Genomic DNA, 17332 nt, shown 5'->3' with positions numbered 1-17332 from the left:
CAACAGGAGCTCACTCCACCACACAGATTTGAACAACCAACCTTCCGATCAGGAAGCCCAAGAGGCTCAGTGGTTTAGACCACAGTGCCAGCCGCTCCCTACATATGAATAGTATAAATGCATGTTTAGAAAGAATTACTATCATCTAATTTGGAATACAGTACTTTTCATCATAGTGTGAAACACTTAGGAAGTGTAGAAAATGTAGAAAGTTGCTTATACCAAGTCAGGCCATTAGTCCACTTAGCTCAGTATTGTCTACACTGACTGGCAGCAGCTCTCTGTGATTTCATATGGGACATTCCCAGTCCTGCCTGGAGATCTTTCAGTGAGCTCTATTCCAACCAGACCTTATTTGTTCGTAATGGAAGACCACATTTACAAAAGTTGTCTGATGCAGTTATCTTCCATGCCCATGGAATGGAAGACATAAATTTGACTACAAGGACAAATCATTTAGGGCAGGGATGGAGAATGTATGTCCCTTCAGATGTTGTGGACTCTGACTCCCATCCATTGGCCATGTTGGCTAGGGCAGATGGGGAGCTGGTTTCTAACCACATTTGGAAGGGCACAGGTTTCTCATCCCTGATTTAAAAGAACTCAAAAACAGTGTTAGAAACTGAGATATAAAAGCTAGCAGCTAAATGGCACCTTAAACCCAGGTTATGGGCACAACAATGGAATGTCTAGGCCCACTTTTTTAATAACAAGAATACGAAGCTGAAAATGAATGAACTGCCGCTAAAATATTACAGTATGTGCATTTTTCACATGGTCTAGTCCTTACCTTGCACACACCCCTAATATTCTTAAGAGGGTCTCTCCTCCAGTCTTCATAGAGTAGCTGGAAGTGGGGAAGCAGAAAAAGGTCCTCCTTTCCTTCCACTCTGCAGTTTTAATCTGAAATCTTAGATGCAGTACTGCGTCCAGAGCTCAGAAACGGCTCGTGCTAATGAAATTCCCTGTCACAATGGGAGTTTTTCAAAACAACTACCTTCCATTAATATTGGTTTCACATACAACATGAGAATTTGGAAGTCTACTTTTCAAGTCTGCTTTGCAAGTAAAAAAAGATTTGACAAAGAGCACAATTGTGGAAAAGTTAAAATTCCTTAGACACTTGGCCTTTATATATAATGCACTCAGTCAACATTGGAACTATCAAGAGAGGAAGAATAATTTACCCTCAAGGCACTTCCAAGTTTCTAAAAATAATATTCAGGCTCACAGTTGTTCTTTCATTGGGGTAAGCACCTTCAATCAAACTATAAAACAGCACTGTCCATCTTTGCACTAATACCGGGTCTGTACTGTTGACTCAATACAAGACTTTCAGTGAGAGATAAGCTGCTTACAGGAAAATACTCCTTGCAAAAGAGCAACAGAAAATAAGAATCTCATTACTTATTACAGAAAAGTGAAAAAGCAAGGAAGTAATTACATTTGCCGAGTAAAGAAGGCTTTGTCCTTGCTGTGAAGAAAACAGAGTTGCTGCATATCCACTTTTCTTCAGCAGGGTGCAGTGTACAAATTAATGCTTGCGGTGATTGTTATTAAATCTTCACTGGAGGGCAAAGCCCGCAAGCTCATGTTAGGCTGGTCACTCAGCAGTAAGGAGGACACATGTCGGGCACATTTTTAATGCAAACTGCAAGTAGTCCAAGAGTTTCATATGAGAAATGATTCTTCAACAGTTTATGAAAGGAGGACAGCTCACGCCACCAAGGTCTTAAACTAATTCCTTTCTGGATCTACTGCAAAAACTGTACTCCATACTGCGATGATACAGATTTGGGGCTGCTTTAGACCATCTTTCTCAGTTTGCTCCTGATTTATATGTACATGTAAGATGTGAAAGAGGCAAATGGATGGGTGGGAACGCAGATAGCCCCACTGAAGCATTCAAAGCAGGAACAGGGTTGTATCCAAATGTGTTCTACCTAAAGTAGGCCCACTGAAATTAATGGATCTAAGATAGTTGTGGGCATTAATTCCAATGGGTTTACTCTGAGCAGGACTAATTGTGGCTACTACTCAATGTAATTAACATGCCTAGGGAAGCAGATGCCACCCCTGACTCATGCACGTTCATTAGGGATTCCACAAAGACCCTAACGCTGGGCAACTCTACAGATGTAATAATAAATGCTTGTAGGTTGGGGTGGAGCTTGCCACCCCCATGCATTCATTATTCCTGTGTTTATCATCTAGTAAAGGCATAGGCAAACTCAGCCCTCCAGGTGTTTTGAGACTGCAATTTCCGTCATCCCTGACCACTAGTTCTGTTAGCTAGGGATGATGGGAGTTGTAGTCCCAAAACATCTGGAGGGCCGAGTGTGCCTATGCCTGATCTAGTAAGAATTAACATTATATAGTATGGTTGTGGCCCTCTAAGATTTTTTTGCCACCTTGGAATATGCTACATGAGCTTTAAACTGCACACTGCTCTTTGCTATTGACCCCTGTATGCACAACAACAACAACAACTGCTTTCAGCTCTCTGCAGGAAATTTAATTTTTCTATGCTTTTCTATGATTCTATATGGTGTTTCTATGATTCTATATGGTGTTTCCTGCTTGGCAGGGGGTTGGACTCAATGGCCCTTGTGGTCTCTTCCAACTCTATGATTCTATGATTCTAATTTATGCCAATCTACAGTTAAAAGTAACCACAATAGCTTTCAATAAAACAAAGCCAGGCATATCAAACAATAAACCAACACAGATAAGAACAACATAGCAAGGGGAACAGCATAAAATTGGATACAAATCAGGACAAAGAACAAGAATTACAGATTATTTATTTCCTCGTTCACTTACTTTTACTTCACCCTTCATCAAATCATGAAGGTGGCTGATAGATAAAAACATAAAATTGAGATTAAGGGTGAACTATTAACCCCACCACCGCATCTCCAAACCTGTAGCCCATGCTGGCCAAGGTGGAATTGTTGTAAGAATTTCCTTCTACACCACCTCTTCATTACCCAGGTGAGGGAACAGCTTTTAAATAAAACATGGAACCAAGAGAATTGCAGCAAGCTTCAGCAGATCCAGTTAGGGACCTGGAGTTTATTAGATACTATTGCAATAGGACAGAGCTCAGCTTACCACAGAAGGAAGGCAGATCACTGTCGGAGCCTATAGCTAGTGTACCAACAGAATCTGGAGTTGGCCAATTCCATTTTGCAATGGCAGTGGGACCAGTTTGGGATTCAACAGATTCTGCGATGGCTCTGCCTCTCCCTGCTCCATTTTGGGCATTCCCACTGGCTGCTCACAGTGGGGACCCCGCAGGTGCCTCTTCTGCCTGCCTGCTCAATAGGCGGAAGGGAGAGCAGAGTGATGCTAACACCAATCCGCAGATAGAGGCCAGCAAGTCTATGCGGAGGGACAACTCTACTCGATCCAATTGTTCCCTAAACTAGAAAAATCTCAAAAGCAAATGAAAAGTCAAATGCAGCAATACAATTGGCTAACAGCATCCAATTTGCAAATTGCACATTAAATCAGCACACCCACACCCACACACCAGGTGAATAAACATTTCTTGGCTATAATCTTATGCACATTTACTGTGAATAAGCCCCATTAAAGACAGTAGGCGAAACTTCACAGGCAACATGCATAGGATTTTGCTGTTATTCTAGCCTGGAAAATAAGAGTTTCAAAACACATGAGGAGCCTCCATGGGCAGAAGAGGTTCTTACTATAGACAGTTGCCTTGTGGAAGGCTTTTAAAATGGTGACGGATAAGGATGAAGTTTGAATGAAGAGGATGAAGAGTTTGGATTTGATATCCCGCTTTATCACTACCCTAAGGAGTCTCAAAGCGGCTAACATTCTCCTTTCCCTTCCTCCTCCACAACAAACAGTCTGTGAGGTGAGTGGGGCTGAGAGACTTCAGAGAAGTGTGACTGGCCCAAGGTCACCCAGCAGCTGCATGTGGAGGAGCGGAGACACGAACCCGGTTCCCCAGATTACGAGACTACCACTTCTTAACCACTACACCACAACTCATCCCCACTACCTCTCCCTAATGCGACAACACCCCCATTTACATAATAGTTGAAGACTGCTAACATCATCTGAAAGATAATAGTGCTGCCCTGCCTCCACAAAAGGGGGCCACTACTGAAAAGGCCCTCCTCCCTGGTTGTCATCCACCTAGTGTCTGAAGATAAGGGTGTCTCCAAGCTGTTCTTAAATTTCAGGCATGTTCAAATGGAGGAAGCTGGGAATGTGTATCATAGCCTGTAACCATGATGGATTGTGGGGAATGGACCTGAATTTCCTAGGGGTATTTCCCAGCTTCAGTAAATAACGAGCCTGAAACAAGTTACAGAAGCATCAACATCTCCCTTACACAGAACTTTCCCATGTTTCACCTGCCCAAAAGCAAGGTCAGTAAAAAAAAATAATCCAGTGATTTATTCTATGGAACAACACTGCACAATATTTGTGAAACACACACACACACACACATTAAACCATAGATCTGGTTCTGCTCTACGTTCCTACATACCCAATACCTACCAAATGCTAGAATATAAATCTCTAATTTAAGTTACTAATCTGTCCACATAATAGCTGATAGTACTCTCTTCAAATCTAAACTTGTACTTAGACACTGGGGAATTTGTTTATATAAAACAGTGCACTATTCCCCCCTCCTTCCCTCTCAATTGCGAGTTGAGAACATGTAAAAAGTCACGTGCAAAGAGTCACACTGTGCAAATTAAAAATCTCCAAGGCTGTTCACACTAGGTAGCCTGGGTTAATTTTCTCATTCTTGCATATCAAGAAAATGGGGTCATGTTTGGATTGTGATTTGCACACAAGCCTAACCACCGCAAAATTCTCTTCTAATGATACTGACACCACAGGTACGCCTTAAGGCTAACTACATGGAAGGCAACTTGCATTTTTTCCATCACTGTATCCAGGGGAGCAGCGTAAATGGTTGTTAGCAACTGAAGGCGGTGCTACTTTGGGTGTCTCATGTGTCAGTTCCCAACACTTTCTGATAACTGCCACCCAGGAGGAAAATTACATGCAATTTCCGTCCCATTGTATTCACTTTTGAGTTTGTCAGTGGGGACAGACATGTCATTTTCCTACCACTTTGAGATTAAAACCTACATTAAATGGAAAAACCAAAAATCAAAAGACTGTGTGCCTCATGCGCGATGCACAGTGCTCACAAGAGGTGAGATGTTTATGGCAACATGCAGTCTGGGGTGAGTCCCCAGAGACTGTCAGACAGCAAGCCTGGAGGAGTAATTGTTTAAGCGGCCATCTCTCAATTTCCCATTCACAGTTAACTGTGAATGGCTTGTGGCAGTTTGCTTCTTCCATTTTCGTGCTGGTCGCCTTCAGACCACCTGGGGAGTGTACAGAGCTGACCTAAATTTCATCTTGCTCAGGCCAAAGTTGCAAAATGATCGTGGGAAAGATCCCAGCTTAACCCACAGTTTGGGAAAGAGCTTGATCTTTTTTCTTTTTCTTTTTGCTGTATTTTTGGTGTGGTTTCTTTGGCAAAATCATAATGGGATCAAAGATCAGTGCTGTTTTAAAGACTTTTCTCGCCCCCCCACCATGCTAAATTATCCCTCTTTTCCTAATCTTATCTGATTTTTTTAATATTCTTTTTTCAACAGCACTGTATGAATGTTCTTCAAATCATCACTTTTCTGTTCACCTTCCATGCTTTATACTGCCAGTATATAAGACACAACTAATCCATTTTGAACAGTATGAGACTGAGTGACTAGAGACTGCAAGGTTACAGGGCTTTGCTCTCAACGTGTATGAACTCACAATATGGCATTATTATTATTATTATTATTATTATTATTATTATTTCAGAAAGTCATTTGATTTGTACATGAAGGGAAACTGAAAAGTGGAGTTTAGGGATAGGGGATAAATTAGATTCAGTTCACATTTCAAGGTGAACCTACCCAATAGATGTAATAATAACATAAATAAACAAAGCAGTATGTAAAACAAAGGACAGCCATCCTTCAAAATCCACACCTTTCTGAATTCTGCAGTTCTCTCAGCCAAGAAATGGGTGCATGAAAGCACATATTCTACAGGGATAACCCAGCCTCATTTAACCAACATGCTTAAGTCGAATTAACACAAGAAGGGGTTAATATCATAGAGTAAACTGTCCTGCCAGGCTTAGCTATGCCCCCGTCCCCACAGCTTGGGAGAAAACAAGTAATCAAGCCTTTGTTCACTCCCAGTCTCCCCGAGAAATTCCTATACCAATAATTTCACCACTTTAGAAATAAACTAAGTTTTGCTGCCCATGAAACCTTGTAAGTAAACCATTTCATGAAAAACAGATCTGCCTATCTTTAGAAAGGATGAGTGAGCTCTGCTCACCTCTGAGGGGAGCGTGTAAGGGGGAGGAGGGAGGTGTGACCACATCTACTTTGGCCATGCTTTTTTATGTATTTTTGCTGGCCTCTGCTGGCATGTGGCCTCTGGATGGTGGACCAAGAACAAATACTGCCCTCAGGCCCTTAGCTATCACTGATCTATGGTATCTGCTGCAAAAATTAGGGGGGAAATCAGCCTCTGAGATTTATTAATTGCACAGTTAAGCACACTGGATCTGCAGCGATGTTACCTACTTTTTTGAAATTGGAATTGCTTTCACATTTTTCCCAATTATGAAAACCATGCTTGCATGAAAAAGCAATATTATTAACAGTTTGTTTTCTTCCATGACAATGCATTTAAACATTTACTGCAGGCTAAAAATCCACAGGGCCAAACCATTGGATATGCAGTATTGGCTGTGTCTAACTCAACACCTGGGGGAAGGCATAAAAACAGCACTATCATTTTATTTATGTATCGAGTGTTCTTCCTCAGGCAATATCTGTTTTTCCATCTGCATTTCTGTGCTGGAGGTCCACAGATGAAAGAGGGGTCCCATTGGTTCACATGAATTTAGGTGCCTCTCAAAAATCTGGTCTAGCACATTGTATTTTAAGTGGGATTTACAGTCCAGCACCATCCAGAAGACCACATGTTCCTCAGCCCTGACCTATATCTACTTCCATGAATATATCTAATACTTTTTAAAAATAAAAATATTATTCTTGTCCTAAAAGCTAAAAATCCTCAAGCGGTTCAGCTTTTCTGCATTGGCAAAGTGGTCCCCCCTCCCGCCGCCCACTGATCATTTGGGTTGCCTTTCTCTTTTACTTAGAAATGCTTTGACCTCGCTGTCATATATACAATATGGATCATTGAGGGGGGAGTAATTTATCGTACCAATATAAACGCTGATTAATCATCCACCATAGATATATGCAGGTGGGCAATCCATCTGAAGATAACAAATTACCCTTGAATCAGTCTGGGTGGTCTCTGTGAGAGAAGAAAGATTGTATCCTTACCTTTCATCAGTATAGAAGGTTTCCTTAACATGAGGTCCTTATTGAACAAAAGCAGGAGGTGATTGGGGAAGTGGGAAGGGGCTGAATCTAGCCTATGCTGTTGAACTGCTGATTAGCTTAAACAAAAATTGCCTTCACACAGCCCCAGATGTTCAACTGCATACAGCCAGGTGGATACATTCAGAGGCTACGGACTTTGTTCACATATCTCTCCATTCTAGATTGCAAAAGCTTTTCTATATTAATAATAAAAATAATAAAATAATAATTTTATTTATATCCTGCCCTCCCCAGCCAAAGCCGGGCTCAGCAATAAAAGTAACACAGCATTCTAAAATCAATATTCTAAAATCATTTCAAAATCAAATGGCAACCACTGGGCCAGAGTTCTACGAGGATTGCCAAAGGAGGGGGTCAGACTGTGCCTTGGCCAAAGGCCTGGTGGAACAGCTCTGTCTTGCAGGCCCTGCAGAAAGATGTCAAGTCCCACAGGGCCCTAGTCTCTTGTGACAAAGCGTTCCACCAGATCGGGGCCACAGCCGAAAAAGCCCTGGCTCTGGTTGAGGCCAGCCTAACCTCTCTGTGGCCCGGGACCTCCAATGTATTTATTTTATTTATTTGAGGTCCTCCAATGTATTTATTTTAAGGTCCTCCGTGGGACATACCAGGAGAGGCGGTCCTGTAAGTATGAGGGTCCTAGGCCACATAGGGCTTTAAAGGTTAAAACCAGCACTTTAAACCTGATCCTGTACTCCACCGGGAGCCAGTGCAGCTGGTATAGGACTGGGTGAATGTGATCCCGTGGCGAGGACCCCGTAAGGAGTCTCGCCGCAGCATTCTGCACCTGCTGAAGTTTCTGGGTCAGTCTCAAGGGCAGCCCCACGTAGAGTGAGTTACAATAATCAAGTCTGGAGGTGACCGTTGTGTGGATCACAGTGGCTAGGTTAGGGCAAAATGCCGCCTTTGTTATAGCTGCAATCTGCGCCTCCATGGAAAGGGAGGTGTCAAAGATTACACCCAAACTCTTAACGGCCGGTGCTGGCACTAATTGCACCCCCGCAAGAGATGGGAGTTGCCCCCTCCAACCCCATATCGTCCCGACCCAGCCAAAGGACCTCTGTCTTCGAAGGATTTAACTTCAACTGCCTCCCACGTAACCATCCAGCCATAGCATCCAAACATCTGATCAGTGTGTCTGGGGCCGAGTCAAGATGGCCATCCATTAACAGATAGAGTTGGGTGTCATCAGCATACTGATGGCAGCCCAGCCCAAAATTCTGGACAAGCTGGGCGAAGGGGCGCATAAAGATGATGAAAAAGCATCGGGGAGAGTATCGCACCAAGCGACACTCCACACACCAAGGAGTGGTGCGACGACAGTTCCCCCCCCCCAAGCGCCACCCTCTGTCCCCGACCAGAGAGAAACGAGTGCAGCCATTGAAGCCCTGGATCCCCACGTCAGCAAGTTGGTGCTCCAGGACCACCAGGTTCATGATCGACCATGTCGAAGGCTGCTGACAGGTCTAAAAGAATCAGCAGCCCCGACCCGCCTCGATCCAGCTGCCTGCAGAGATCATTTGTTAGGGCGACCAGAGCCATCTCGGTCCCATGACCAGAGCGGAAGCCGGACTGGAATGGATCCAGAGCCAATGTTTCATCCAGAAACCCACCAATTAACCTGTTTACAAGAACATATTAAATTGTCCGCCATATATTCCTAACAAGAAGCAAGGCAAAGTCTACACACCATTGAGATTTTTTTGGATTCTTTATATACCTGAGTGCTGTAGTGAGTAAAGTCACATTTTGCCAGCATCGCACAGAAGGGATAAGAAATAAATATTCTACTGGAATTAGCATTTGCCATTTTGTTACTTGACTATCAATTTTATATATTCCATTTATAAATCCACCCTTTTATCATTTAATGACTCTAGGGTGGATTTCAACATAAAACTGAATTTGAAACAGGTTGCAATATATTGGCATTAAAAAGTGACAGATATTGCTTCTCCGTATATAATTCTTTTTTGTTAATATAGTAAAAACTTTGTAAGCTTTCTTCTTCCCCTCTCTTCTTATTCACACTTTTCTTTCTTTTTGAATGTAATAGAATAAAAAAATTATCTAAAAGTAATGTTAAAAAACCAGATCACAATAACCATCACATTAAAGAAAATGTAAAACATCAAACAGAAATTACTACTGAAATCACAGCTGGTGCTTACATTGACATACAAAGCCCTAAATGACTTGGGTTGCAAATATCAGAAGGAATGCCCCCTCCCATGCAGACTTGCCCAGGTGTTAAGATCTGGAGGTGAGGCCTTGCTGATAAGCTCTGCTGTCTTATGAAGTTTGTGGGGCAGCAGAACATAACAGGGCCTTTTTCTGTGATGGCCCCAGATTGTGGAATGCACTTCTCTTCAAAGAGCATTTTGACATCAGGACAAGATGCACCTTTTTGCCTAGGCCTTGAGGTGGGGGACAAGATCAGAATCTCCCTTTCATTTACAGTGTTGACGCTGTTTCTGGTTGCTGTTGATTTGGTTTTGGCCTAGTAATGTGTATGTATTATATCCCTTGCTTGTTTTGAACTGTATGTAACCCACCCTGGGACTGCATGATAAAGGGCAGGCTATAAATGTCAATAAATATTAAATAAAGCAAGCAAACAGGCAATAAATCAGACAGTAACTGGTTTCATTGCATCAAACTCATCCAAATGCCTGGGCATCTTTAGCTATCCCCAAAATTTAAGTAATTAGCACCTCAGAGGTGAAGGCGTTAAAATGACTAGTGAATATTCAGATTCAGATTTTCTGTAAGCCACAAAGAGCAGAAGTCAATGTGAATGAGAACCTCTCCATAACACAATTATTCAAGAGCAGCAATTAAACAATATATGTTTTATTCAGAACACATTTATTGACATGCATTCTATTGCCTTACCCCTCTGTTGTTTTCATTGGCCTTATTCAATGAAAGCCAAGTGATTTGAAAAAAGAATTCAGTTCACTAATATGCTAATATCACATATGGTGTTATTTGATGCACTTATATAAGATACTCAGTCGAATGCAAGATGCATCGCTGTCAGAATACAAAAAAGCCAAGGCCATGCTGTAGTTCTGACAGGAAAGTATTTTTAGGTGTGCAAAAGATGTGGGTTTTGTTCCACAATTCCCTGACATACATTCCCTGTTCAGAAAAATCAGTCTAGCAGGGAGGTGAGGCAATAGCACAGTCTCTAGAGACACCTGAACTGCCAAGGTCTATTTTTGGCCCTGCCACAAATTTGGCATGTGAGAGGAAAATCTCCTGCATGTATTAGAATGCTAAGTGTGCAGAAGGATTCCTGAAATATGAACAGACGGCCTGATTTAAACAGGATGTGAGGCCCTTCCAAGTTGACACGGTTTTCTTTTCCAAGCAAAGCTCCTGTTACTGTGATGCTTCCCCTATTTCCCTAAGCCACGGCATGTTCCAAGAGCACAGTATTTGCTTTCCTTTGGAAGGAGGTCGCTGGAAGCTCATTGGCTTTTTTGCAATGTTTGAGTTTATCTGCAAGTTTACAGGAGCATGGGTGGAGGGTCGCAATATAAAACACCGCAGCAGGTTGCCAAAGTCCACATCAGATCATCCAGCACCCTTAAGGTGGTTACAGAGCCCAAACTCAGCTTTCTCAAAAGAGTTTTTTCGGGCATGTTAATGCTAACAAATGTATTGCGGCACAAGCTTTTGTGATGTAGGGCCTATTTCTCTACTCTAGCCCATGAATGCTTGCGCCATAATGGCACTGGCAACTTCAAAATCAATTTACTGAAATGCCCTCTACGTGGGGGTACCCTTGTACTTCATCCAGAAGCAGAAGTTACTCATTTTGAAGTAAAAGCAGCTTGGGTCAGATCCAGAAAATCTTCCCTTGCGCACTCTTTGCTTCTGCAAAAAAACACCCTCAGGGGCTAATGGGGGCATTTTCAGAGCATGCATGATTGAAAGCGCGTTCTCGATTACAGATCTGCAGCTGATTTTTCTTCAGCTTACAAGTGGCCAGTTTAAGCATTAAAAAAAACCCACAAAAAGTGAGAATAATGCAATATTTAGTTTTGCCCTAAATCAACAAATATCTAGCAGCGTGCAAAGGATAGACCATTGCTAGGTATCATCTTCTTTAGAGCAAAAGCTTCCTGAGAAAACTGGGAAAGGCAATTGATTTATTAGCCACTTTTCTACTTAAAAACACCCAAAGTGGCACAAAAAAGCACAATAATCAATAAAATTTACCTAATACAGTACAACAATAAAAGCTCAGTAAAAGCCTAAAGTCAGCTTGGCTGCAAATTGCAATATAACCAAAGCCTAGAAATCACAACCTAAACAAATGTAGCAGTAAAAAAACACACCCCTAAACACGAAAGCTTCCTGTCCTGCTCCCAGCAGTTTATGCACATTAAAGGATGCCAGCACCACTCTGCTGGCTCAGAGCCTTCCCTTCCACTCGCCAAACGGGTGGGCAGGTGGAAGTGTCACTAACAGAAAGCTAGGGAGCGGTGGAGTTAGGATCACTCACTTAAGCCTGTAATCCTATCTTCCTCTTCTTCTTCTTGGTGTATCAACAAAAAAATCATTTTTTTATATAAAGTCTGTAATCCTATGTCCTTTTATTTCCTTCTTTTTGGACTTAGCACCGAATTAATCCATGCTCAGTCCTCGGGGGTTGAGAAAAGTGTAAAAGTGAGTGTGACCCAATTTTTGTGACCCCACATTTCAGGTGTCTTGAGGGGTCATGAAAACCTTTTGATGTCACAGAATTATGATACCGACTATGTTTTCCCAGTGGATCAACTGAATTCAATGGGACTTTATTCTAAGCAAACATGTGTTGGATTGTACTGTAAATGATGGGACAGCCTCTCAAGCAGCCCTTTACCAATGCCAACTGTCTTAAGACACAAACCTTCCCACTTGCAAGCCATTTTTGGCATATTCTGAATGTACAGTGGTACCTCTAGTTGCGTTCCGCTCTCGTTACAGACTTTCGTCTTACGAACGTGGCCAACCTGGAAGTGTTTACTTCTGGGTTTGCCACGTACGCATGCGCAAAAGCAATCCCCTGCTTCACACATGTGCAGAAGCGCTCAATCGCGCTCAATCGCGCTCAAACTACAGCTGGTGCAGAGTTCAGAAGCCAGCTTGCTCACCAGGGCAAGCCAGTTTGAGCATATAATGCCAATCCTGACCCAATTACACTGGCTGCCAGTCAGTTTCTGGGCCCACTTCAAAGTGCTGGTTTTGACTTATAAAGCCTTAAATGGCTCAGGACTGCAATACCTCAAGGTTCGCCTCTCCTCCTATGAACTGACCCGGATCCTGCGATCATCATCTGAGGCCCTTCTTCATGTGCCTTCTCCACAAGAGGTCTGGAGGATGGCAACACGAGAATGGGCCTTTTCTGTGGTGGCTCCCCATTGGAGAAATGTTCTCTCCTGGGGGTCTCACCTGACGCCTTCATTAAATAGCTTTAGGCACCAAGCGAAAACCTTCCTCTTCAACCAGGCCTTTGTTTGATTAACATTCTATGTCCTCCTAAATGTGTTTTTGAGAGGGGGGCTATTGGTTTGTTTTTGTTTTTATTATGCATTTTGTGTTCTCATTTTGAATTTCTATGTTGTGAAATGCCTTGTGATCTCCGGATGAAGGGCAGCACACAAATTTAATAAATTTAATAATGATATAAGAATGGTTAACAGTTTATTTCCAATAAAATATTTTTCGCCATTGGGGATGCAAGTGTTCTTCCCTCTTTGCAATTCTACCCTGGGCTTGAGATATCTCATTTATGTGGGCTCAGTGCTGTGGATGTACATTTTCCGCCCTGTCTCTTTAAACCTTTCCCATGCATCCTACAGTGTGCGACAGAGCACCATGATCAAGGTATCTACATTTATAACATTATCTTTGTAGTTGCAGTCACTAAGCTCAATATCCCACACTGCTGCTCCTCCGGTTTACCGAACCTACTATGCAAGCGTAAGGAAGTCGTTAGGATCGGCTGTAGCCTGGTTTTGTTTTATTTATTGTAATTATTTTAAAATTAGCATAAACACTGAAAGATTTAGGACTCTACAGCATCCAAAAGCCTCTGGCACTTCATGGAAGCTGGCACCTTCAATTTGAACCACTTCGAGAGTGATAACAGTTGCTTTGAAATTGACACGGTTCACGCTGAAGCTGGTCTTCAAAGAGAGGAACTGGAAAAAAATTAAAATCCTCCAATCCCCGCTTGTGCTTCTGGCGCACGGCACATGCATATACATCCCATAAGGAGCACGGTCTGCATCGTGCGGTTCTTTCGCACTTAATAAAATTAACATTAGCAACAGAAAATAGGATTTGAGGTGACATTTCAGCCAAGGATTTTTCCCCCACAGCTGAAAAGGAGACCATAGCTAAGGGAGAGGGGAGGAACAGCAAAATTCTGATCCTTTTTAAAATCCCTAGCATGGTTTCATTAGCTTCTTGAACCGAGATTGGCTCGCCCCGTTGAGGAGAGATACGGAACAAGAGCAAACGAGAAAGAATAGACTGCTTACTTCACATAATCTTCCCCTGAAGTGCATGTATTTCATAACTGCTGTGTGCTGATGCAGGACACCTACTTGCACTTATTTACTTACATCAGCTAGTAAGAGGGATAATTCATCAAACAGGTAAAAAAAGAAAACGCAGAACTGTGCAAGATGCCTTTTTTGAAGAAGAAGAAGAAGTAAAACCTATCCAAGCAATTTGTCATCCGAAATTATTCATCCATCATTATTTTCATAACATTCAAAAGTAGGCAAAGAAGATTCCATACCAGCAGAAATGTGCATTGAGAAAAAAGCAACCATTAGAAACATCCTAGTAGGGAATTAAATTTTCTCTTTCATCCTCTTCTCTCCTGCCCTCCCCCCCCCCCCCCCGCAATGAACCTTGCTCATATCTAGAGTGGGAATAATGTTCCCTGACTTACGATTGGCTGTCCTGCTTTGATCACTCTGGACGCTGTCATTCGACTGGTTGCTTGAGATCGACGAGACACTGGAGCTCCTGACAAAGCCAAAGGCTGCTAGTTTAGCGGCCGGCAAGCGGGAATAACCAGGAGGGCGAAGTCCAGACTGACACGGCTTGGGAAGGTTTGATTTCGTAGCATTTGGATTCGGGCCTTTTTTGAGATCAACTGGGGGTAGAAATTAAAAATGTTATACGAAAACACAGGAAGCAAGGATTGCATTACAGTGCTGTGTTTATTGGAAACGAACAATCTTAGGATCTAAAGCAGGCCATTCTTTTGGCCTTTTTCAAGTTGGCATCTTTTAAACACACCCACACACCCATATCATCACCACCAGTGGAGTTAAAAGCACTAGACTAGAGCTGAGCAGGCGTTTTTCAGTAGAGTTGGAATAGACCACAAAGGTCCTCTAGTCCAACCCCCTGCAGTGCAAGAATCTTTCACCCAATGTGGGGCTTGAATCTATGACCCTGAGATTAAGGGTTTCATGCTCTGCCGACTGAGCTATTCCAGCTGAAACATATAAGGTACTACAATAACTTTGGTTGGTTTTTGTAGGTTTTAAACATGAAAATGAAAAAAATGATATTAACGGTTAAAGATATCCCACATACCCCAGGTGGGTGCTTTGTAGGGGCCTCAGCTGTGCAGGGAAGAAGGTTAGAAAGTCACCCTGATCTTCCTCTCCCCTGCTTTACTCTGAAAGGATTCAGAAATACTGGCTGCAAATAACTTCAGACAATGCCCCTTCCTTAATATATTGTGTGGTTCGCTCCCTTAGGCCTCCTGGCCTCTCATGAGACTATTGCTTCTCCATTGCCTTAGCTGGCTGAATTGCGATATTCCTTCTCCTTGGTTCCAGAGCTTCCTTTGCCATCACTCCAGTGGCTGGGACAACCCTTTTGTTTTCAGGAGCCAACGCCCTTGTTGTGCTGTGGGGCTGGCTGTGGTCAGGCCACTCAAGTCACCTTCATCGCTCTGATGGGATGGAGAATCCAGTACACGACCGTATTTATGATAATCAGCACTAACTGGGACTACTGATAGAAAATCCAAGTGTAACACAGATAGGATTATATTCAATGGGGGGCACTGACATTACAGCTAGGCTGTCAGAGCAAATGTGAAAGAAACTTAATGGCAGGGTGCCATCCTCCTGCAGGGAAATACATTTTTCAGCAGCAAATTAAGTGTAATGGTAAAATTTAATACTGTCTTCTAAAGAAGAGTTATAGCACATCCACCTTCTGTCTGATGTCTTTATTATTTAGAATTTCCTAATTACTTGCTCAACAGGGGTATAATCTCCATTTTGAAGGATTTCCAGAAAATCATAGGTTCTAATAGGAAGGCTTTCAGCACAGGAAAGCTTGCTTTAGATACAGGATAGCCGTATTTAAACATCACAACCTTTTTCATGCAGCATACTAAAAAGGACTTTCCCCATGGTGCCAAATAACAATCCCCGTAGAGGGTGAAACATTTCAGAGTTTCCCAAGTCATGGAGCATCCGTACTCAAGCACCACCACACCCAAGGATAAGGAGCTGTCCTTATGACACCATAAAGAGTTTTAAAATGTTACACCAGGAACACCATCAAGATGGAGCAATTGTTGAAAGTGTAATACTTTAACTCGCCTTCAGGCAGGGCCTAAACTGAATGGCTTACAGTCAACTACACAGCCGAGATAATAGAATCTGTCTTTTGATTCCTGCCACTTCATTACAGTGTGTCAGGACCTATTGGCCAGTGCCGCATGTGGTGAAATGTAGAACCACAGTCTTTCAGTGCTCTGGTCTGGCTCCACCCACCAAGATGACAATTGGCTCCACATGGGCAGGATGGAATATAGGTAGGTTCCCAGTCTCAGTGGTGCTTTGCTTGAGCTCTGGAGTGTCTTGCGTTCCCAGCCTTGTTCTTCAATTCTGACTCCTACCCTTGGCTTCTGATTGCTGTTTGCTCTTGACTCCTGGTTGTGACTTGCTCCACTGCCTCCCATGGACAAGTGCTTCTATGCAAACATGATGGTTTTATCCAAAGTTTGTTAGTATTCACTGAACAGCAGTGGGGTGACTGACTACAGCTACCAGCAACTTTTCTTCAATGATCAGAGATCCAGACAATGTTATTTTAATCTCCGGTATTAATTTCAGTTGATCTGTCAAAATAAGCAAGAAGAAATGCTCCATTTCGTAGCTGCCTGAAGGCAGTTTCAGAATTAAACATTGTCTGTGCTCTACAAGAATCAGTCTCTTTGATGCTTTCGCTGTCCCCTGTTAGAGGACTTTAAAGTGTTTCCAAGTAGAGATTGGCTGGCAAAAGACAGATGTAACTGGAGTTATAAGGACATCTGAAAACTGCCGTAGAGGATGCGTTCACCATGGCACAGCAAATCATGCAGGGAGATGCTGAAGGGTTGAAGTAGACATGATGATGGCTGCTCCATGGGAAAGAACTGAGTTTCAGCAGTAACAGCTAGAGATGGATAAATCAGGTTTGTAGCTGAGTGGCTCCCAGGTTCGGGACTTGGGGAGTCCACTGATTCTGGATAGGAATGTACATGAGTGCATTTTAAAAAGGTGCACATTAGTGCATATTTAAACTATTATATGTGCAACTTGTAGACAGTTTGGCCTAATACACATATTTGCGAGCAATTTATTTTAATAAAATGCATTTTTATATTTTCACTAATATACACATTTTATACCCACTTTCCCCTAATATACACATTTTTATCCAGGGGTGGGGGGTGGGGAGGTTGGTGAGCATATTGTGAAACTCAGATAAATGTGAATTCTGCATAAAACCACATTTCCCAGCAACTGGTATTCAGAGGTATACTGCCT

At 42.6% G+C, this 17332-nt stretch overlaps 1 protein-coding gene across 2 annotated transcripts in view; it reads right to left on the bottom strand.

Moving 5' to 3' along the window:
- Positions 1-17332, bottom strand: part of MTUS2 (microtubule associated scaffold protein 2) — a 319106-nt gene that overhangs the window by 187567 nt on the left and 114207 nt on the right. For both annotated transcript variants that reach the window (XM_079973339.1, XM_079973338.1), the window contains one exon: positions 14440-14646. In XM_079973339.1, the coding sequence (XP_079829465.1) occupies positions 14440-14646 (207 nt within the window). The remainder of the gene's footprint in view (positions 1-14439; positions 14647-17332) is intronic.

Source organism: Podarcis cretensis, assembly GCF_951804945.1.
Source record: "Podarcis cretensis genome assembly, chromosome: 4".
Lineage (NCBI taxonomy): Eukaryota > Metazoa > Chordata > Lepidosauria > Squamata > Lacertidae > Podarcis > Podarcis cretensis.
The sequence above is the reverse complement of the archived record's forward strand: the minus strand, read 5'-3'. Positions and strand labels throughout refer to the sequence as shown.